The sequence below is a fragment of the Camelina sativa genome, chromosome 11, assembly GCF_030686135.1.
Source record: "Camelina sativa cultivar CO46 ecotype springtype chromosome 11, ASM3068613v1".
In the NCBI taxonomy this organism is placed as follows: Eukaryota; Viridiplantae; Streptophyta; class Magnoliopsida; order Brassicales; family Brassicaceae; genus Camelina; species Camelina sativa.
The window spans coordinates 36,598,836-36,621,053 of record NC_141890.1 but is presented as its reverse complement, the minus strand read 5'-3'; the positions used below and the strand labels follow the sequence as shown (position 1 = coordinate 36,621,053).

Below are 22,218 nucleotides of genomic sequence, written 5' to 3'. Positions count from 1 at the left end.
CCTCTATGGAGAAAGGTATGAATGACACAAACATATGTTTAATCCCAAAGAAGTTGAATGCATGTAAAATGGTGAATTTCAGACCCATTAGCCTCTGCAATGTCATCTACAAAATTATTGGGAAGGTGTTGGCCAACAGATTGAAGAAATACCTTCCTGAGCTTATTTCGGAAACTCAATATGATTTTGTGGAGGGCAGGGTTATAAGCGATAACATTTTGATAGCCCATGAACTACTACATGCTATAAGCTCCAATAACAAATGCTCTGAAGAATTTATTGCCATTAAAACTGATATCTCCAAGACGTATGATAGAGTGGAGTGGTCATTCCTAGCAAAGGAAATGAGAGTGTTGGGTTTGCAGAGGAATGGATTGATCTGATAATGGAGTCTGTCTGGTCTGTCCGTTACCAAGTCCTGATTAATGGTGAACCATTTGGAGCAATAATGCCCACAAGAGGACTAAGACAGGATGACCCTCTGTCTCTCTACCTCTTCGTTATCTGCACGGAGATGTTAGTAAGAATGCTACTTGGAGGCAGAGGGGAGGAAGCATATTACTGGACTTAAAGTGGCAAGAGGTGCTCCAGCCATTACTCACCTCCTTTTCGCAGATGACAACATGTTTTACTGTAAAGCAGAAGATGAGCAGGTGACATAAATTATTAGAATCATTGGGGAGTAAAGCCTTGTTTCTGGACAAAATTTTAATTACCAGAAGTCGTGTATCCACTTTTGCAAACATATCCATGAGGATAGAAGAACATAAGTTAAAAAAAGATTGGGCATTGATCTAGAGGGTGGTGATGGGAACTATCTGGGAATTCCTGAATCCTTTGAATGATCCATAGTGGCCACTCTGAGCTACTTAAGGAGAGGTTGTGGCAGAAAACTTCTGGATGGTAAACAAATTTTCTCTCACAGGCGGGGAAGGAAGTGCTTCTTAAAGCAGTGGCAAGCTCTACCCACCTTCATCATGACTTCTTTCAAACTCCCAAAGGCAATGGGCTAACAGATCACCTCGGTGATGTCAGGGTTTTGGTGGAGGAACAAAAAAGAAAGACGTGGAATGCATTGGAAAGCTTGGGATCAGTTGAGCAAACTAAAGGCAGTGGGCGGCCTTGGTTTTATAGATATTGAATCCTTCAATATAGCACTCATTTGCAAACAACTGTGGAGGATGTTCACTAAGCATGGCTGTCTCATGGCAAGAGTCTACAAAAGTAAATACTTCAGCAAATTAGATACATTGAATGCTCCCTCAGGCTCTAGACCATCATATGCATGGAGAAGCATTCATGAGGCTTAGGTAATTCTGAAACAAGGAACGAGAGTAGTGATTGGTTACGGTGAGTCAATCAATATTTGTTAGCATCAATGGTTGGGATCAAACCCCAATAATCCCATTAGAGGTGTTAAAGTCAAATCAGGTTATTTGGTGAGTAGAGAGATCATCAATAAAAGAGGAACCCCCCAGGAAGTGAGCTGTCAAAACTTTTATCCTATCTTCCAAAAGTTGTGGAAACTTGACACGACACCAAATATCCATTATTTCCTACGGAAATGAATGACTAATTGTCTATCAGTAGCAGGGAACCTAGTCCACTGATATTTGTCGCGAGACAAAGCATGCAGTCGAGGTCCCTTTGTGGAAGAAACTGTTAACCACCTTCTTTTCACATGCTCTTTTGCTCGACTTACATGGGCGATCTCTCCATTCCCAACTCCCCCTGAAAGTGACTGGTCAGATTCCTTGTTCCAAAACCTATACCATGTGCTGAACTATAAAGAAATTCATCCAAAAGTAGAGGTTAACAGAGCAGGAGTCCCTTGGTTGCTATGGAGACTATGGAAAAACAGGAATGAGTGGGTTTCTAATGGGCGTGAATATTCAGCCGTAGAGGTGGTTAATAAAGCTCTGAATGATGATGAGGACTGGAGAACCATGAAGGAATGTAATGCCCGTGAACCGAGTTCCAGTTTTGGAGGTTGGTGTCGAACGACACCAAAGGGGTGTCGCTCGAAACCATATAGTTTTAAGGTTATCGGTTAGGTTCATCTCTGGTTTTGTGCGGTTTAGTGGTTTTGGAGAAACCCTTAAATTCCCTATAAAAGAGAAGACGCCTCGTTCTGTTGAAGGGTTCCTGCTCCAACCATGTCATTCCTTAGAAGAAGAGGAGAGAGTTGTGGGTTCTCTCTTGGAAGAGATGAGAAAGAAGATGGTTTTGTAACATAAGAGAAAAAGAAGGAAAATTCATCTTCTTCATGTGTGAGGGGAAGGATGGGAGATTGGTGGTGGATTGGGAGACACAAGGAGGCTTTCTCATGGTTGTAATCAATGTAAGTTGTGTTGTTTTAGTGTTAGATCGATTAGAGAATCGATAGTTTTGGCGGATTAGGGATTTGCGGCGAGAAGGAGCTTGAAGAGAGGCTCAGATCGTGAATTCTGGGGTGGTGTCGGTCGATATCATTGTGGTGTCGGTCAACACCAACACCAGCAGATGGACTGCGCACACTGATCCGAGATAACTACTTCACAGCAACGTTTGGAGTAGTCCTGGGTGTTCGGATTTTCGGTTCGGATCAGAACGGATTTTTCGGATTGGGATGTATAGAATCCATTTATAATCTGACTTTTTTCAGATCGGATTGGTTTGGATTCATTCGGATTTGGATCGGTTTTCAATTTTTTTAAAAAATGTGAACTTAAACCGAACCTTATATATATCACTCAGAAATCATAATCAAATAGCTAAGATGGCTTTAGCGTGTGACTCTCAGATGGCTTTAGCGTGTGACTCTTAACATATCCGTTTATGAGGTTGAGCATGTGGATTTAGTGTATGGCTTTATGGTATGAGGTTCGATCCCCCCTTCCAGCGATTACAACTTAAATTTTTATAAGAGATCCATTGTGTAACATACGTGAACCAAATTGGGGATTTTGGGGATGGGTGTCGATCAACACCAAGGGTAGTGTCGATTGACACCAGCAATTTCTGGTTTGACCAGATTGATTTGTTTTGTCGATTTGGGTTGGTTTGGTTTGGTTTAAGTGGAATCTCCAAACCGGGTATTTAAGGGAAAGAAATCGACCTAAGTCGAGGGTGGGTTGTTTGTCGCCGCTTTCAGAGAGAAAAAGTGAGAAGAGACTTCTTGAGAGATTGTGGGGATTCTGGGCTTGTTAAAAGGATCTGTTTTTGTGGAGTGGAGATCTTGTGCTAGGAAAAAAGGAGAAGGCTTCTAAGGGTTGGATTTGTCGTTGTTGGGTCAAAACTTTCTGCAAAAGAGGTGATTGTATGACCATGGCTGATCTAAGCTTGAGATCTCTTTTGTTTGCTTATTTTGTGTTGTTGTGGTGTTTTTCTTGTTTGTGTTGGATGCTATTGGGTTCCTTTAGTTTCATGTGGCCTTTGGGCGAGTTTTGGGATGGATTGTAGGTGGTTAGAATCGGAGATTCGATGATCGGCTTCGAGCAGAACATGTCTGCGGAGTCGGTGTTGATCGACACCAGGTGGGTGTCGGTCGACACCAAGTGGGTACCAGTGTTGGTCGACACCAACTTGTGTTTCCTGGTTTGTTGTGTTGTTTGTGTTGCTTAACATTTGAATCTCAGTTGCTTGTGTGTATAACCCAGTAGATGGGAGGATTGTGCATCTCAATTGTTGTTTGTGGTGTGCAGGTATGTGACGTGGAATCATGGCGATGAGGAGAAGTATGATATAGGGTCTCGGTTATTGTGTTATGGTTATGTTATTGATGTTGGAACGTCGGATAGAGTTATGCTAGGTTGTTCAATAGTATGGTTAGGAATTTTATTATATTGATGACATGTTGGTTTTGTATTATTGGTATTTTACCGTTGTGCGTATTGGTTTTTCCTGGTTTAATGTTGAATTGTAGTTTGGTTGGTGTCATTAAGTAGTATGGGATGCTTAATTATATATTAATATTATTATTAAAGCAAACAGATCAGGTTGTTTCACGTTTATAGCTAATGGGCTCCCAACAGAGGCCTAAAAATAATATCAATGTCTAAACCCAATTGTATAGAAATTAATTGTGTATTCGGTTTTGCGGATAACTGATCGGATTTCGGTTCGGATCGGTTTAAAACCGAAATCCAAATCACAATTAATGTAAAAATCGATCAGTTTTAACAGAGAACCCGAAACCGATCCAAATCGGTTTTTCGGATCAGATCGGTTTGGTTCGTTTTGTTCGGTTTCAGATTATATGTCTAGGGCTAGTTTAGAGGATGAACCGGAGTCTGATTTGGCTGAAATTTAGTGGGGAGCTTCGTGGTGCTATAATCTTTATATCCAACAGTGGGTTTATGAAATGGACGGTTGGTTTGTGATTTAATAAAATGTTTTTATTGTGGTCTGGCATAGACGGTTATTTGGTAAGGTTGGGGTGTCGAGCAACACCGTAGTAGGGTCGGTCGACACCAGCATGTTATTGTGCTTTGGATCATAGGAGAACAGCTGGTGTTAGGTTTAGACAAGGACGGATCGACGGAAGTGATGTCGTGGGCGTCAGTGTCGACCGACACTAGGAGGGTGTCAATCGACAAAATGTGTGTTGGTTCACAAGTAGTGCGTTGGGTGTCGATCAACACCAGATGGAGGTGTCGATCGACAATGGAGGAGTTGATAGTGAATCGGAGAATTCTTGGGGAAGTGTTGTCCGTGGCTGGAAGGAATTAAATACTCCAGCCCACCTCTCTTGTTACTTGGTCGCTAGGGGTGGGTTTTTGTGCGACTCAGTAACTAGATGAGCTGGGGTTTGGTGTACTTGTGGGAGTTTTTGTAAGAACGATTTCTATTCCAGTTGTCTCGTCGGAATTATGGGGTTCAGGTGAGATCGTTTCCCGTGGATCCTGTGTGAGGACTGGGAATCCGGATGTGGTTGTTTGAAGAAAGTTCAACTCCCGCAGAGACTGCAGTCGGTATCTGTGCAACAGAGGCAGAAGTGGACACCTCCACCAGAAGGATAAGTTAAATGCAATACAAATGGGACATGGTCGGAGGCATCCCAAACTTGTGGGACATGTTGGGTTCTGTAACAACCCGTCCCGTGGACCCCACTAGCCTACCCGCTAGCCGCCCCCATGGACCCCAAGCTGGCCCTGCAGGACATCGATCCTAACCCCTCACCGTGGATATCCAAATCCACCAGTAGGTTATTGGTGCGCCAGGCGTTCCTCGAACCCTGGTCCTCACCCTTTAACAACCTTCCCACAGGACAAGCTGTCACCAATTGATATGTGTGAGTTTCTTTCCACGGTGAGGGATTATGATCTATGCCCTATAGGGCCAGCTTGGGGTCCACGGGATGGGTTGTTACAGGTTCGAGATGAGGCAATCAAGGTACTTTGGTTGGGAATGAGATCGATACCACGAGCAAGATCAGTAGTGGAAGTGGAGTTAGAAGCAATCCGTTGGGCAGTACTTAATTTAGCTCGATTCAACTATAAAAATATTATATTTGAGCTGGATTCCCAACACGTAGTATCTTTTATAAACGATCAATGTTATATCCCCTTTATAGGGGTGTTACAGGATATCAGATTGTTACTTCAAAACTTTGAAGAGGTGAAGTTTAGGTTTACTCCAAGAGATGGTAATCGAGTGGCGGATAGAGTAGCGCGGAAATCTATTTCTATACCAAATTGAGGTCCCAAGTTGTACCCTATCGAGCCTATGTGGATTAAGAACTTAGTGCAACAAGATTGTGTGTAATAATTCATTTTGGTTAATAAAGAGTCGATGTTGAGTCAAAAAAGAAGAAAAAAACGTATAAGAGATTTTGGCATCGGCTCGAGGGAAAAAAATCAATAAGTAGAACTGTACCCTTTAACTCTCAATATAAGATTCATATATTAAATAGATTCATCAAAAAATAAAATTATTTAGCTAGTATTAAAACACCTAACCTAAATATTTTTTTTCATAAATAACATTCATAACATTGGGTTCGATTAGTAACGTACACAAAGTTGTAAGCTGGAGCTATAAGCTATTACAGAATAGTGCAAAGCTGTAAGAAATAGCTTTACATGATAATGTATAAAAAAAATCTGAGAATAGAATTTTTGGTAAAACTTTTAGTAAAGTTTTTGTGATTGGTAAATTTTAAAACTGTATATTTATAAAGTTTTGTAAAGCTGTTACCAATCAGATACATTAATATTTTGGTAACTCAAGTTAAACAACTCTCAAATATCTCACCTTGTTTTATTGAGTAGTCTCTAGCCCTTTCATTCAACATTTACTTAATTACTTTAGATATTAGTCAATCAGTTTCATTACAATGAAAGTTCTTGGCTTGGACAACAACTTTCATATCTAGGAATTATATATTTTACAACAACATCAACTGGATCTGAATTTCTTTTGATAATTTTGACCCATTTTCTTAAATCAAAACATGAAAAACTGTTAACAAATTCGAATTATAATTGAATGTAGTATCATTTTTTTTTTTTTGAAATACAACGTTGTTTTCATTCATCAGAATAGAAACCAAGTACAAAGATAAGAGGAATCTGAGATTCCAAAGTTTGAAATACAACAAAAAAAGGCACTCCCCAATGCCAACAGAAAAGAGATAAAGTGATAGAAACGGTTAGTCGATAATGGTTTCTTGAGAGCTTTGAACCAAAAGCTATGAAGCTTTTGGATACATGTGAGATCAAGGATTATCAACAAGTCTTCCAAGAGCGAGTCAAAGGAGGACTGATTAGCCAAAGTCAAAAGACGAAATGGCGTTGGTGAAGGGGCCAAAGGCGCGCTTCTCGCCAGCATAAAAAGAACTACACGAGGTAGTGCTTTGACAAGGGTTTGAGCAAAGGTGATGTTGCTCCATTGGTTGAGGTTGATTGCTAGAGTTGTCGAGGATTGAGAGTTGAGCTTAGACAAATCATAGCGTGTGGAAGTGGTGATGAGGGCATGTTGCTTGCACTCGTCATGAAAGCATGAAGGAGATGATACATTGGACAAGCTCAAGACCTAGGTGAAGCTATTATAACTTGGATTCGGAATGGATAAGTGCAGGACCGTAACATAATAGGTGGATTCTTTCTCGCATGAAGTCCTCGGCGGCCATGGAGATTAAGAAGTTCCACACAAAGTTTGTAGCTGGTTTGCAGCAGAAAAAATAAACCAGACTTGGGTTTTAAGTTTTTAGGTGTATGAGGGTCTTTCATGAAATAATAGATTTGCATATGTGTGTTTGCGTTAATCAGGGGGTAAGGATAATAAGGCCTGAAGAAACTTCGGTAACCACCTCTCCTTGAAGAGGGGATGATAATGCTGTTCTTCTTCATCCTTCTAGAAACATGAGAAGTAATCCTAGATGATTCTAAAGGCAAGGTTCTCAGATTATTGGGAGATGGGGACATAAAACCTTTTGTTTTGTAAAGCTTAACCTCTCATGTTCAGATATCCTAGGTAAATCTAATGGCAGGGTTCTCAGAGAAACTTTGGACAACCATAGCAACAAAGGGGCATTTTCTTCTGTTTGCAGTTTTCGAACAAAGAATAGTAAACGATACCTAGATTGGCTAAGGATGGACAAGGGAAAACTAAATACAGACCTGGGCTTTAGAATAAAACAGTTTGGATCACCTTTTTCGGACAGGACTTCTGGAAGCTTAACGGGCCACAAGAGAATAGGCCCACCAGTTGGGATACTAGGTTTCTTTTGGCTGGCAAAAGGTTGCTTGAGGAGCAGCAGCCGTCGTACGGAGATGGAAGAGGATTTAGTGGTGAAGCAAACATCTCCAATGGAGGTAGGATCGGCGTTTGGCGGTGTAACCCGCCAAAGGCATAAGAGAAGAACCAGAGGCTGAACAATACCTCAGATCTAAGAGTTTATTGGTTCCACCATAGATGATTTGGGCAGAGGTGATACAAGTTGGAGATGAAGAATGGAGATCCCCGGACACCATCTTCTCTTTGTATTGTTGATTGTTGTAGATCTCACCAAAGTCCTTAGGATAGGTAAGGTTTGAAAGGTTTCAAAAAGGGAAACAAAATAAACAATAAAGGAGAGAGAGCAAAAAGAATAGAGTAATGGAAAATTAAAAGGACAATGGAAGTTTCCCGACGCCAGTGAGCCATAGCTCCACCGGTGCCGAAAATCATAAAAGGGAAAGAAGCTTTGATATTAGTGCCTGGAAGCTTTCTTGAATGTAGTATCATTTCTATTTTTATAGTTTACATGACAAAACTTTTACTAAAAACAAAATTGATTCCCTTATCTCAACTAAATGGTCTGAATCGTTTGGGTTTTGCAGATATATGGTGCCACTGGGTTATGCAATGCATCACAACATTATCTTACTCTGTTCTTCTCAATGGTACCCCTTCGAAGAAAATCATACCACAAAGAGGCTTTCGCCAAGGTAATCCTCTGTCTCCCTATCTTTACTTACTATGTACTGAGGGACTTTCATCCCTTCTTTCTGAAGCAGTAAGGGCAAACCATATCCGTGGCTTCAAAGCAAGTAGAAATGGGCCTTCCATTTCTCATATGCTTTTTGCTGATGATTCACTCCTTTTTTGTAAAGCGGATGAAGAAGAATGTTAGAGAATCTTGCATCTTTTAAGGATATACGCCTCAACTTCAGGCCAGCACATTAATTTCCAGAAGTCAGCCATCCTTTTTGGTAAGACTGTTCAACCCCATATCCAGCAAAGCATCATAAGATCCACTGGAATTACCAAAACTGAAAACTTTGGAAAATATTTGGGATTACCTGAAGCAGTAGGGAGAAACAAGAGTGATGTTTTCGCTTATATATCTCAGAGGATACAACATAAGTTGGTGAGTTGGTATACTAAGTTTTTATCTCTAGGGGGCAAAGAAGTGATGATTAAAGTGGTAGCTATTGCCCTTCCTACTTACACAATGTCCTGTTTTATGCTTCATAAACGAATCATTGATCGTGTAACAAGACAAATAAGGAAATTCTGGTGGTCTAATGCAAAAGATCAGCATAAGATCCCCTGTATTGCATGGGATAAGATGACCAAACTGAAGCAGTATGGAAGAATGGGCTTTAAGGATCTCCATAAATTCAACATTGCCTTGTTGGCAAAACAGGTCTGGAGGATGCTAAAAGAACCACAATCTCTTCTCAGACGCGTTCTCCAAGCAAAATATTTCTCAAAAACGGAGTTGTTGGATGCAAATCTGGGACACCACCCTAGTCATGCATGGTGCAGTATTTTCCAGGGTATAAAACTGATCAAACAAGGCCTAAAATGGAGAATTGGGAATGGGAGCACAGTCAGATTATGGCGTGATCACTGGATTGACAACCCTCCTCGTCCGGCCAGAAGTGTAAGCCAACAAAACCAAGACTCACTTAAAGTTGCAGAACTTATAGAGCCTCACACTTCTCAGTGGTGCAATGAGAAAACCCGACAGCTGATCCATCCTGAAGATATCAGCCATATTAGGAAAATCAGACCACAAATTACTGAAGCTTCTGACACTCCCACATGGATATTCACCATGAATGGGAAATACTCCGTCAAATCGGGTTACCATCAACTCACAAAAGAAAGATCAGACACTCTCCCAACGGTAAATAAAATTTGGAATTCTGTTTGGTCTCTAAAAGTACCACTAAAAATATAGCATTTATGGTGGAGGGTCCTTCATAATGCCTCTGCCTGTAGCTGAAACCTTATCTCGCCGAAACATAAATATTTCAAATGAATGTGTTCTATGCGGTGAAGCACAGGAATCCATACTCCACCTCCTCTTCCACTGTAGAACAGCGAAAGAAGTTTGGGAGCTATCACCACTACGCATAAATTCAGGTCAGTTCACTCGCATTAGCTCCCTCTCCGACATCATTCAGACACTGCTCTCTATAGACAATGCAGTCTCTCCAAAAAAATATATTTTCCTTTTTTATTGGATGGCGTATTTGGAAAGCTCGCAATGACCTCCTTTTCAATAGCAAAAAATGGGCTATTCCAGACATCATAAACCAAGCCATTATGGATCATAGGCTATGGTGGGATGCGAATAGAGATCACACAAACTCTATAAAGGATTGCCAGGGAACTAGAAGGAGAGACAATGCAAGTCAGAACAATATCCTAAAGCATTATAATTCTTTTTATTGTTGCACAGATGCATCATGGCTTAATAGCAATAGCAAAGCTGGAATTGAATGGGCTCTCTACAACTCTCAAGACAAATGCTTTCTAAAGGGATCCTCATCGATTGATTCCATAATCTCAGCTCTTGAAGCAGAAGCCATCGCGATCAGAAAGGCCCTGCTCACTCTTAAGCGCCTTAACTACTATCCAGTAGTCTTCTGCGGAGATTCTAAGATCAAATACAACTACTTGGAGAAAGCTCAAAAGCAAGGTCATCCACCTGAAGACATTGCAGAAATTCAAGGCTACCTGGATAATATTCTATCATTGGCTAACAGTCATCACCAGTTTAAATTCATTGGTAGAAATCATAATGTAATGGCTTACACATTAGCAAAAGAGGCTAGAATTAAGGATTCTCGGATGGTTATCTCTTGGGTGTACTAAAGGATGTAAAACTGTTGTACATTTTTCTGATGGCCGAAAAAAAAAAAAAAAGAAAGAAAGAAGGTCTGAATGAATTTTCATATCGCAAGAATTTGATTTTAGAAAGAATTACGTTCCCGTCCGTGAAGCTCCGCGAGACCAACCCGAAAGCTTCCGAATTCAAAATTTTGAAAAATCAACAAACCCAAGTCTTGATTTCACCATCTTCTTCGCAACAATCGCAAGAGAATTCAAAAATCCCCAATCCCAAATCCTGGTCCGTTTATCTCATTCTCTCCACAAACGAACCCATCAAAACATATGTTGGCATCACCACAGATTTTGCTCGCCGGTTCGTCATCTTTCTCTTCTCCCTTCACACTCTTTTGAATTTGAGATGACTAGATTTTGTTAGATCACCATTTTAGGTTCTGCTTTCGAAAGGCTTGAGCTTTAGATTCATACATGTCAAGGAATTTAAAAAGCAATGTGCTTGTTGATTACCCATTTAGGTTTTGCATCTAAAGGCTTCAGCTTTCGGTTCATAGAGTTCAAGAAATCTAAAAAGCAAAGTGCTTGTTGATTAGTTATTAAGGTTCTGTTTCTAAAGGCGCGAGCTTTAGATTCATAGTTTTCAAGGAATCTATAAAGCAAAGTGCTTGTTGATTACCCATTTGGGTTCTGCTTTGAAAAAAAATGAGCTTTGGATTCATAGGTTTCAAGCACTATGAAAGCAAAGTGGTTTTTGTTGGTTGCAGATTAAAGCAGCACAATGGTGAAATCAGAGGTGGTGCAAAAGCTTCAAGTGCTGGAAGACCATGGCTTTGTGCTTGTATCATCACTGCATTCACTTGTTTAATTCAAGGTTACCATCTTTATTCATCTCTTTGAATTGAACATTGCCTTGTCATGTATGTATGGTTATGGTCTTATGGATGATGAGAGTTTTCCTTGTTTAATACTTTAGCTGCCTCGTTTGAATCGAAATGGAAGATCTTCTCGAGAAAGTTACCGCGGAGAAAGAAAGACGAGGAGATGAGTCAGAGTGATGCTTTGCTTCTACACCGGAGGAGAGCACTGGATAAAGTTGAGGAATCACTTGAATGCAGCCATCTTGAAACTGATTGGAAAATTTAACCAGGTAAACCAACCAACAACTAACTTAATTAATCAGCGGAATCACCGATGTTCTGTGCAGCCCCTGAGTTTACTTATGTAATGAATATTTATGATAGGACTTGATGACAGTAGAGAAAAGAGTGTAACTAGCATTTGGGTTTTACTTGTTTCATTGTTTGTAAACTGCATTGCACAAACCCATGAACGTTGATTTTTACAGCTGTTGTAAAGGATGATAAAACCAAATTCAAAGCAACTGTAATCAAGATTGGTTGATTCATTTTTCTTTGACTTTCAGTTTATATAGAAAAACAAAGTATAGACACACATCTTTAAGAAATAAGATTGAGAACTGTATATTGGTTGTTAGAAATTGTGGTAATGAGAGTAGTCTGTGTTCGACACCCAACATTAATAGTGTTTCAGATCCAAAGTAACTAGTTTTCACTTACCTTTTTGTTGTCCTGACGCTTTGGCTGGCTTATAAGGGAAGTTCTAACTTCTATAGTGGCCTTTCCCCTTCCATCATTTTGTAATTTGACTGAATGGATATATCAAGTATCATCCTTGTAGTCTGCACCACGTTTACATCTTTGAGGGATTGGTAATTGTGTTTGGGGTTCGGGTTTTGTGACTTAGGAGTCTGGTTAATGGTTTCTTCATAAGTTCCACATCTAGGACACCACCTATGCGGCCCAACATGCCTATAAAGTATAAACTAACTTTTCAATCTGCCGTAATGCCCGAGAGATTTTGCCACATAAAATAAACTTTTCAATCTGTCGAAGTTTTGATCCAATTTAATACCTTTTGATTCAAAATCACAACAAAAAGTATAATCAAAAATTTTTATTCAACATAATTTTTAAATCCATTATAAACTAGTTCCTGTGAAATATAAAAATATCCCAGGGTATATGAGAGCATTAATATGCTCCTTGTATAATAAGAAACCAAAAAAAAAAAAAAAAAGACAATGGTGCAACCCACGTCCGTCTTAGGCCGGTGGTTTTGTTTATTACCCCCTCCAAAACATGAACTCCATTATAACCCATATCAAAACCCTCCTTTAATAACTCACAATCAACAAATCACTTTTTTTCCACACAAAACAAAAAGGAAATGGTGTTGGGTCTTCGAACAAAGAGTCGTAAAGACAATGGAGTGTTCGTTGAGTATCTAGTCTCAATCAAGGAGCTAAAACCATGGCCAACAAGCCAAGTCCCTGCACAATGCGTCCTTCTCAAATGGGAAAATGGCGAAAACAACTCAGGCTCTTTCATCGCTGTCGTGGGCAAAGACACGATCATGTTCAACGAGTCCTTTAGGCTAACCTTAACGTTAGAACCCAAAGTTGGAACCGACAACAAGTTCCACAAGAATCTTCTTGAACTCCATGTCTACGACGCGAAAAAGAAAGACAAGGGCGTCAAGAACAAGCTTCTTGGCACGGCCTCGGTCAACCTCGCTGATTTCGGCGTGTTGACCAACTCGGTCCCCGTCGGAGCTCCGTTTACTTTCAAGAAAAGCTCAAGGAATGATGCTAGCTCCGAGATTTACCTAACTGTTGAGCCGGCTGGAGAGGAGGATTACGATGAAGGATATCGGAGTAGCTGTTCGTCGCAGCCGAAGATGAGCTTCTCGAGAAGATCCGGAGAAGGTAGTGAGTTTAGTTTGGCGTCGTTGACGGACGACGATGATGATGCTTCGTCAGTGTCTTCTTCAACACGGCGAGTTTCTTTCTCAGCTATGTGTGATGCTAATTCCACGGTACGCATTTTCATATTGACGTAACACATTTCATTTTATTTTATCTATTTTGACTCTTTTGATTATTCGAATTGGATCTAAGGTACGCACGTGTATGTTGTTGGCATGTGGTAAGACTTACATATTTTGACACGTTGAATCTAAAGCAGAACACAGAGGCGGTAATGAACGGAGATGAGAAGAAAGGCTGGAAACATGTAACGCTAAAGCACAGCAACAATGAAGCAGCACTCGTCTCCGAGATTGAGAATCTACTGAGAGAAGAAGAGAGAAAGAGACAGAGCAATCAAGTGGTCGTTGAGATTGATCAAAAACAAAAGGATGATACAAATGCCTTTCACCTCAAGAAACAGTTCTCTGAGATCAAATCTGGTCCTTTGGCGTTACCTCCCGATGCAGCGCGAAAACAGATGAAACTTCGGACAAATACTCTTGCCTTAGGAAGAAAGACTCTAGGAATGGAAGGTATTCCAAGACTTAAACAGCTTAAGTCTATTCAGTTGCATTTTGACGGAACCAAAGATGAAAGTCACAAAAAGGCGAGTGGAGTGAGCAACAAGGTAGGTTTAACTTCGCAGGAGCCTAGAACAGAGACGCTTGAAGATGAGCTGAAGGAATCTGCAGCTCTTGAAGCAGCTGTTTACTCTGTGGTCGCTGAGCACAGTAGCTCCATGAGTAAAGTTCATGCTCCAGCTCGTCGTCTTGCTAGGTTTTATCTTCATGCTTGCAGAGGAACAGATCATTCTAAGAGAGCCAGTGCAGCTAGAGCCGCGGTTTCTGGAATGATATTGGTTTCTAAAGCATGTGGAAATGATGTTCCAAGGTATTATTAAACCATATCAACATATATGGTGGGCAATGCATTTGGTTTTGTTCAGTACGGTTCTTCTAATGTTGTTTGTTTCTATAAATATATCCACAGGTTAACATTTTGGCTATCAAACTCGATTGTGCTTAGAGCAATGTTAAGCCGTGGTATGGAGAAAATGAAGATTGTCCCTGAAAAATCCAGTTCAGATGAATGGGAAGATCCTCGAGCATTTCTAGCGGCTTTGGAGAAGTTCGAGTCTTGGATATTTTCCAGAGTTGTTAAGTCAGTTTGGTGGCAGGTAATCAAAAAGAACAATTTTTCCATATAGGTACGTAAAAGCTTTTTCATCTAACACTATATGTGAAATGAATCACATTGCAGAGTATGACACCACATATGCAATCTGCAGCGGTTAAAGGATCTATCTCGAGGAAAGTTTCGGGTAAAAGACGGTTAGGTCATAGGAACCAGGGACTCTATGCTATAGAGCTATGGAAGAATGCCTTTAGAGCTGCCTGTGAAAGACTTTGTCCACTAAGAGGTTCAAGACAAGAGTGTGGTTGTCTACCTATGCTTGCTAAACTGGTAAAAGATAGTTAACTTTAAGTTCCTGAAAGACACTTAGGACAGCCATAATCAGAACTGCATGGTGATATATCTTGTTATACCTACTCAATATTCTATTTCATTTCAGGTGATGGAACAGTTAATCAGTAGACTTGATGTAGCAATGTTCAATGCGATACTCCGTGAGTCAGCGGCTGAAATGCCGACAGATCCTGTCTCTGATCCAATCAGTGACATAAATGTTCTTCCAATTCCAGCAGGAAAAGCAAGTTTTGGAGCAGGCGCACAGCTAAAAAACGCGGTACTTAAGCTCACATGAACAAAGTGTTGTCACCCAACAATAACATTCCTTTTGGTATGTAATAGTAGTATTATTGCCTTTTGTAGATTGGAACTTGGTCCAGATGGCTTGAGGATCAATTTGAACCAAGGGAGGACAAATCTGGTAGGAACAAAGATGAAGATAGCAATAATAATGAGAAGCCAGAAAGTGAAAATTTCAGACTGTTCCATTTACTCAACTCGTTAGGCGATTTAATGATGCTGCCATTCAAAATGCTTGCAGACAAATCCACAAGAAAAGAGGTAATTTAACCTTAAGAGTAACTCATTCTTCTTGTTCCAAAAGAACTTGTCTTTACTTCCTCTTGTTCCTGTCTGAAGGTTTGTCCAACACTTGGTCCACCAATTATAAAGAGAGTTCTTCGAAACTTTGTCCCAGATGAGTTCAACCCGCACAGAATCCCAAGAAGACTATTCGATGTTCTGAATTCCGAGGTTAGTATTAGTAAACCGTCTTCACATTTTGGCCACAATAATCATCGTGTGTGTTCTTCTTGACCCTTTTGTCTTCCACTCAGGCTTCAACAGAAGAAGACAATGGATGCATCACAATCTTCCCTTGCGCTGCATCCCCCACGGTCTACTTAATGCCGTCTACAGATTCCATAAAACGCTTCATAGGAGAGTTGAACAATCCGTCTTTATCTGAATCCGGATCATCGGTATTCAAGAAACAATACACAAGTGACGATGAGCTTGATGACTTGGATACATCTATTAACTCTATATTATCTGCTCCTGGAACAACCAATTCGTCAGAGTGGATGCCGAAAGGATATGGACGCAGAAAGACTGTAAGATATCAGCTCCTTAGAGAAATATGGAAGGAAGATGGATTACAATGACTCTTCTCCTTTTTGTCTCTCCTAAGTCCTATGTTTGATGAAAACATTTTCAACGTTTCTTGGTTATATTATATGTATGAAGGATACTTATGGCCATAGAAACAAATCGGTTTATAAGATAAATTTAAACTTGCTTATCCTAAAGTTCAATGTCTCACGAATAAAGAGCAAATGAGAAGTAGCTAAAAACAAAGATTGAACAAAGTAGATGTCCAAGAAACTAATGAAAAACTGAGCTATCAAAATATTTACTAGCAATCAAATTTAGCAAAAACTCAGGTGTGGGTTGAAGATACTCCTTAAGTCTCAATCTTGGCTTTTTGAAAAGTCGGCTTTGAGGTACACTTGTTGAAGCTGGTTCCATGGCTAGAAGACTAGTGCTCAAGGCAGAAAATGTCACTAATGAAGCTTCTAATAACCTAATGGCCTGCAGCATGCATCAAAATGTTAATAGGCAATGATATAGGTCGAAACCAAAGAAGGAATGTTATCAAGCATTTACCTCTTCTTTTCTAATGATGATAACTTGAACCTCAACAGCGTCTAATCGGATCTGTTTTTCTTTTAGCAATTCAATGGTTGAGGTTGAATTCGAAGGTGTGATGATCAAATCATCAGTTACCATAAACTTTTTCCCTCTCTTCATAAATCCACCACTAGGTGTTGTTGACTCATCAGTAGTGTTACTATCACCTTCACATTTTGGATCCATCGAAATCACGGGCACGAGTTTATCCCACTCGTAAACAACTGGCTTATCAGAGTTTTCAGACAGACTGTACTCTCTAAAATGATCCACAGAGAAGGAAACATAACTGTAGTAAGTTGGTGGCTTATGTGTAGTGACAACATCGAGCAGCTGCTTCTGACACTTGTAGTAATGAGGAAGTACACATTTAGCTTCTCTTCCTGAATCAACAACACTCAACTCCTTAAAGCTTCTGCACAAGTTTCCAATGCATCCAAGAATGGTTCCATTGCTGGCTATTCCCCATACAGATTCGAGAGGTATAGCAAGAAAGGTGAAGAGAAGATCAACAAAGTCGTCTCCACATTCAACAAACAAAATGTTCCCTTCCTTCTTCCTAACATATGCATTTAATGTAACAATTTTATCAGCTTTTGATTCCTCTCTATCTTCACGGAAGGCAGGACTCAGCATTTTATGAATCCTCTTCATACCATATGAGCTTTTCTTATTCAGAAATGTATCGGTCAGTGGCGTATCCGATGTGAATAAGCACTCCAGCAAAGTAGCTACCTATGAAAATTAAGAGGAACTAGCATAAGAACATGAAGGTAAAAAAGTCTAGTTGAATAAAAGGATTACCTCTTGGAAATTGAAGTCGTGAATCCTCTCAACCAACTTATTGCAATCTGTGTAGCCAATATCTTTAAGAACAGTAAGTGTTAACCCAACAGAGGTAACTTCCACTTTCAAATCATCAGTGATTATGAATGAAGCATGGCCATCACTATTTCCTACACCAGCTCCACTTCCATCTCCTTGAAACTGTAACACTTCATCCATCAAATTCCCACAGCTACATCTCGAGGTATTAAAATTGCTATACCTCTTACCACATTGCCCGCTTCGCACAAACATAGGGCACATGAAACACTTTATAGGCTCAGAATCATCTATCATCATCTTAAGATTTTGACATTTCTCATGATTCAAACTTCCAGGATACAAAAGCATTTGCTTACAAGCTTCTGTCCTGAAATGCTTAATGGACATACTCACAACACTTGCATAGATATTGTTGAAACAGCCTATTCCTGGTGATTGTGACTTCTGATGCATCTCTATCAATCTAACAATCGTTCCCATTGGCAATGTCAAAAAGCTAAAGAGTATATCGACAAAATCTTTACCCGCCTCAACGAATACAATCTTGTTTTTCTCTTCATCTATGAGTAGCTCCAAGTTAATCACCGGATTCTCCAAAGTATCTGACATGTCTTAATACAAAATCTGCATTGATACAATGAAAAATAAACAAGTCACGTTAGTACACAGCCATGTTTGAGAAAATATCTGCAGAAGTAAAAAAAAGGTAACACTTGAACAAAGTGGATTCTGTTCGCAATGAAACCACAGAAGAATATAGACTAACAAAAACAGAAGAAAATGCTACTAAAGACTTTTACCTTGAAAGTGAATCAGGCAATCAATCTCTTGAAAGGACTTGGGGTTTATATAAAAGTGGAGGAAGAGGAAGAGTTTAGAGAAGTCGTGGTTAAAGGCATAATTAAAGTTTTTGGGAATAGAAGGGGGAACGAGTAATGAAGTAGTAATTCCAAAAGGTTTAAAAGAAGTTTAACTATAACCGTTCAAGTTCAAAGTATAAAAAGAGGATGTTTTAGTAGATTCCGTGGATTTGATATGTTGATATAATCACTTTTACTTTCCAGAATTCGACGTAATGACTTTACTATACAAAACATTAATTACAAAATATTTCAACAAAGAAGTACTCATTCAGCTTAGTTTCGTGCAATCACCTCTCTAGATCCCACATCCACACAAGCTTATATTGGATCCCACATACACTACATTATCTGTGTTGGCAAAGCCAAAACTGTGAAGTCTTTACCTAATATATCAGATTTCACCCTGCCTAGTTGTTTTCAAAACTAAACACAACACAAGAAACACCTAATTCAGTCTCAGCAAAGCTATTTCAGCTTATCCAGCATCAGAGGCTCAGAGGAAAAGATAGTTCTCCCTGAGAGTTGATGAATATAAGAAGCTCCTTGCATCTTTATGCTCTAGTTTCTCTTCTTCTACATGATTAATGATCAATAGAGCATGGTCAGTGCTTCTATGCACATGAAGTTTGAGACAGAGAGCAGACTGTTTTTAGACAGAGTTGGCAGCAAAAACGAACGTGGAGTAATTATCCACAAATGCGAGCATGGATAATGATCTTGAGAAATAGCACATTGCTCTGTTAAAGTTTCTAGCTTTACCCATCAGACTGGTCGAATCAAAGACTAGAGAAAGTTGAAACATACATTTGTCGCAAAAGCTTTCATATTGCTTCAAGAACATACAGCATAAGACTAACCGATGGAGACACAATCCAAGAAACCGCAGAAAGAACACTTTGTTGCAGAACATTGAACAGTGCTAGAAACTCTCAAGTAGTATACATATTAGAATAGCTAGAAGAACAATACACAACCCAAATAATTCTCTCTTTCCCTCTCTACACACCAAAGCTAGAGCAATGCAGAGATTTTAACTACCAATTTAACAAAGAAAAGACTGATTTGAGCAAAGAGTAAAGTTTTCAATTCAAAATCTTACAAAAGTGATAAAATTTCTAGGCTGAATCAGCAACCTTGGCCTTCCCTTTACTGAAAAAGTCATCAATACGACGAGTCCCAACAGGCGGCGGCGGAGGAGCTTTCTTGTCGGAAGCAGTTTTGGTATGTCGAACAGGCTGAGACGGTAAAGGAAGCGAATCGAGTAAGAAATCGGAAGTAGGTTGGTGTCGTTTCACGGCGGTTCTCAAATGATCGAGACTAACAGTCTTACGCTTCTTCTCCACCGCTACGACAGCTGATTTCTCGGCGAGGAAGTGGAGGAAGAGCTCGGTTGAGTAGGTGATTAGGTGAAGAGCTTCTGAGTTGATTTTGTTGATGTCTTTGTCGAGTTTCATTATCTTTTTCACTCTTCCGATTGGAAACTCCGGTCGGATTGGTGATTCTTGGTCTTCCGCCATGGATTTTGATTTTTGGTTTTGTGGTAGAGATCTCTCTCTCTCTCTCTCTCTCTCTCTCGTAAAGTGGAGTATTTTACATTTTTAGGGTTATTTTTTTGGGGTTTAATTACGCGCTCTGTCACCGCGGGAAAGTGAAAATGTGAGAGCTAAGAGAAACGTGCACGGTTTTGATTGATAACCGGGACTTTGGTTCTTCGGTTCCATTTAGTTTTGGTTAATTTTTTGATTTTGAAAATATTGTCAAACTAACCGAAATAAAATTTGACTCTCAGTTAATTTCAGTGACTCTCAGTTAATTTAAAATTTTAGGTTTTAGGTTAAATTTGGATAATTTTATTGATGAAAAACTGGTATAACTTGGATATTGAAAATAAATATTATATTGGTTTGCCGAGAATCAAACCAAACCGCAATTCTCGATTAATCGAAGTAAATTTCAAATTTTGTGGATTAGTTAAGAACCTTTAACCGAAACCGAATAGACAAAATCTCGGTTCGGTTGGTTTGGTTACTTGGGTTCTAGCAATAACAAAAACTCAAAAACGATATTAGAAAATGTTTTCGAAAGAGTTACTCTTAACATTTTCATATCATTTCTTTTGTCGCTAAATTGTACCATTTTCCTCAGGTCACATTATTACTTTTCTGGTTCATTAATTTGAAATTGTTTAACCGATCTTTTCCCTTAGTCACACTGGCCATCAGCTGGACTCTCGAGGTAGTCAATGTGCAAATAACAATGTATGACAAACAATCCAAATTCTACAAAAGTAAATAGTGGTTATTATAACAGTAATGCTCGAAAGCTACAAGTTTGTACAATCTCCAAGCTAACCAAACTGAACACAATCCATCCAATTAAGCACACCTATGCCAGATTCTTACCATTTTCAAAAGTCGGCCTGAAGGGATTTAAGGAGTGGCATATCGAACTCAAATCACCCTCATATAACAGATGAGCTTTAGAGATAAGTGTGGTTAATGATTTGATATTATACTTCTATGTGGCTGTAGGAAGCCTAAAATAATCTTGAAAGACACCATCTACTGCAATCGTAGCTCTTTAGTTAACTCTGTCTCATTTCATTGCTCTGTTTGTGTGTTATAGATGACTTTATACAAAAACTATATCGTTTTCGCTTTTCCGAATCATCAAATTGTAAAACGGACTAACTGAAGCTGTTTCAACAATGTCTTTTTGAATCAGTTTGCAACCGTAACAACAGCCATATTTAATCCGTTTTCTCTTTTTATCTTTGAAGCTTTTTAGAAACAGAACCAATGTCCAATTTTAAAATCAGAACCAAAACAGACCAGACTGGCCACAAGAACCATCACATGATTCACATCACCACCCTCTTACAACTTTTTGAGGTTCTTGTATAAATGTACTCTCATACCATTTTGCAACAAATTGAGTAACAGATTAAGTAACTAGAGATGAACCCAACACATCAAACAAAGTCCATGTTACTGAATCATCATCCATAACAATACCCTAAACTATTACACAAAAAGAAGCTAACTTTATGAATCTTTGGATTCTAAAGATTTAAGCCACCATAGATGACAATTTGACTATGAACAGTACCAACCCAACACAAAGAAAAAGAAGCAATCATAAAAGCTATGAATCTGTTCTCACCTATGTGTATATATATAATCAACTTACAAGACAGAGGAGTAATCGAGTTCAAGAGAGAAGAATCATTTACAAAGTATACAAATTTTTGTTTGACAATCAATAAGGACGGTTCGGTGGTGGCTGAACCGTAAGCTGAGCCGGTAAAGGTCTACCTGTTCCAGAACCACCACAATTGCTACAAGCCGCACGACCCGAACCAGAACACCTACGACATCCAACGTCACCATCAGACCATCGAGAACAGAAACAAGCGACTCGTCCTGTACCGTTACAAGTCGGGCAACGAGGGAACTGACCACCACCAGCCATAGGCTTTTGGTCCATGACCGATTTGATAAAGACCGCACCGGCTAAAACGCTGATACCTGTGGCTAACTGGGTTATGACGATCGGACTCATTGTGGGTTTCAAGAGAGAGAGAGAGAGGTTTGGTTGCCAATTTTGGGGATAACGCAAAAGCAAGAACCGTGAAGAAATTGAAGAAGAAGAGAGAGATGTCAAAGTAAAGATTTTTTATTTTGTGTGTTCGTTCAGACAAAAGTGTGGTCTTCCCTTATTTTAATTTGATACGGTTCGGTTTATTTTCTGAAGTAAATACAATTTTGAGGATAAGGGAATGGTTGAGAAAGTACACACGTGGGCTAGTGAGGGTTAAGTTGTTGTGTGAGGAGATGAATGAGCCAGCCGTGGGGTGGTGGGATAGTCCAGTTTTGGATTTGGGTTTTTCCATTGGGCCGACGAGGGTAAATATCTTGTACAACAAAAATCTCGGTTCGATTTGGTTTCTATTCCGGTCTTAGTTCAAATGATTATAAGGAAATGACTTGTCTTGCA

At 39.6% G+C, this 22,218-nt stretch overlaps 5 protein-coding genes and 1 pseudogene across 5 annotated transcripts; 2 read left to right on the top strand and 4 right to left on the bottom strand.

Moving 5' to 3' along the window:
* Nucleotides 1-6,516: 6,516 nt before the first annotated feature.
* Nucleotides 6,517-8,208, bottom strand: LOC147934900 (uncharacterized; annotated as a pseudogene).
* Nucleotides 8,209-9,677: 1,469 nt separating this feature from the next.
* LOC147934899 (uncharacterized) lies at nt 9,678-10,677 on the top strand. The gene is made up of 2 exons (XM_087473894.1): nt 9,678-9,837; nt 10,157-10,677. Exons 1-2 carry the CDS (start codon nt 9,678-9,680, stop codon nt 10,570-10,572), a joined length of 576 nt encoding a protein of 191 aa, XP_087330020.1. The 3' UTR covers nt 10,573-10,677.
* Nucleotides 10,678-12,709: 2,032 nt separating this feature from the next.
* Nucleotides 12,710-16,149, top strand: LOC104725146 (uncharacterized). The gene is made up of 8 exons (XM_019232033.2): nt 12,710-13,440; nt 13,590-14,263; nt 14,363-14,549; nt 14,633-14,836; nt 14,946-15,119; nt 15,206-15,403; nt 15,482-15,595; nt 15,679-16,149. Exons 1-8 carry the CDS (start codon nt 12,793-12,795, stop codon nt 16,003-16,005), a joined length of 2,526 nt encoding a protein of 841 aa, XP_019087578.2. The 5' UTR covers nt 12,710-12,792; the 3' UTR covers nt 16,006-16,149.
* On the bottom strand, nt 16,116-17,997 carry LOC104725145 (uncharacterized). The gene is made up of 3 exons (XM_010443750.3): nt 17,336-17,997; nt 16,508-17,266; nt 16,116-16,432 (listed from the first exon to the last, which is right to left on the bottom strand). The coding sequence occupies exons 1-3, from the start codon at nt 17,966-17,968 to the stop codon at nt 16,226-16,228; spliced, it is 1,599 nt and encodes a 532-aa protein (XP_010442052.2). The 5' UTR covers nt 17,969-17,997; the 3' UTR covers nt 16,116-16,225.
* A 1,102-nt stretch (nt 17,998-19,099) lies between these two features.
* LOC147934898 (NCT transcriptional regulatory complex subunit A-like) lies at nt 19,100-19,827 on the bottom strand. The gene has a single exon (XM_087473893.1). It carries the CDS (start codon nt 19,737-19,739, stop codon nt 19,338-19,340), a length of 402 nt encoding a protein of 133 aa, XP_087330019.1. The 5' UTR covers nt 19,740-19,827; the 3' UTR covers nt 19,100-19,337.
* Nucleotides 19,828-21,364: 1,537 nt separating this feature from the next.
* On the bottom strand, nt 21,365-21,953 carry LOC147934897 (uncharacterized). The gene has a single exon (XM_087473892.1). The coding sequence runs from the start codon at nt 21,781-21,783 to the stop codon at nt 21,481-21,483; it is 303 nt and encodes a 100-aa protein (XP_087330018.1). The 5' UTR covers nt 21,784-21,953; the 3' UTR covers nt 21,365-21,480.
* Nucleotides 21,954-22,218: the final 265 nt, after the last annotated feature.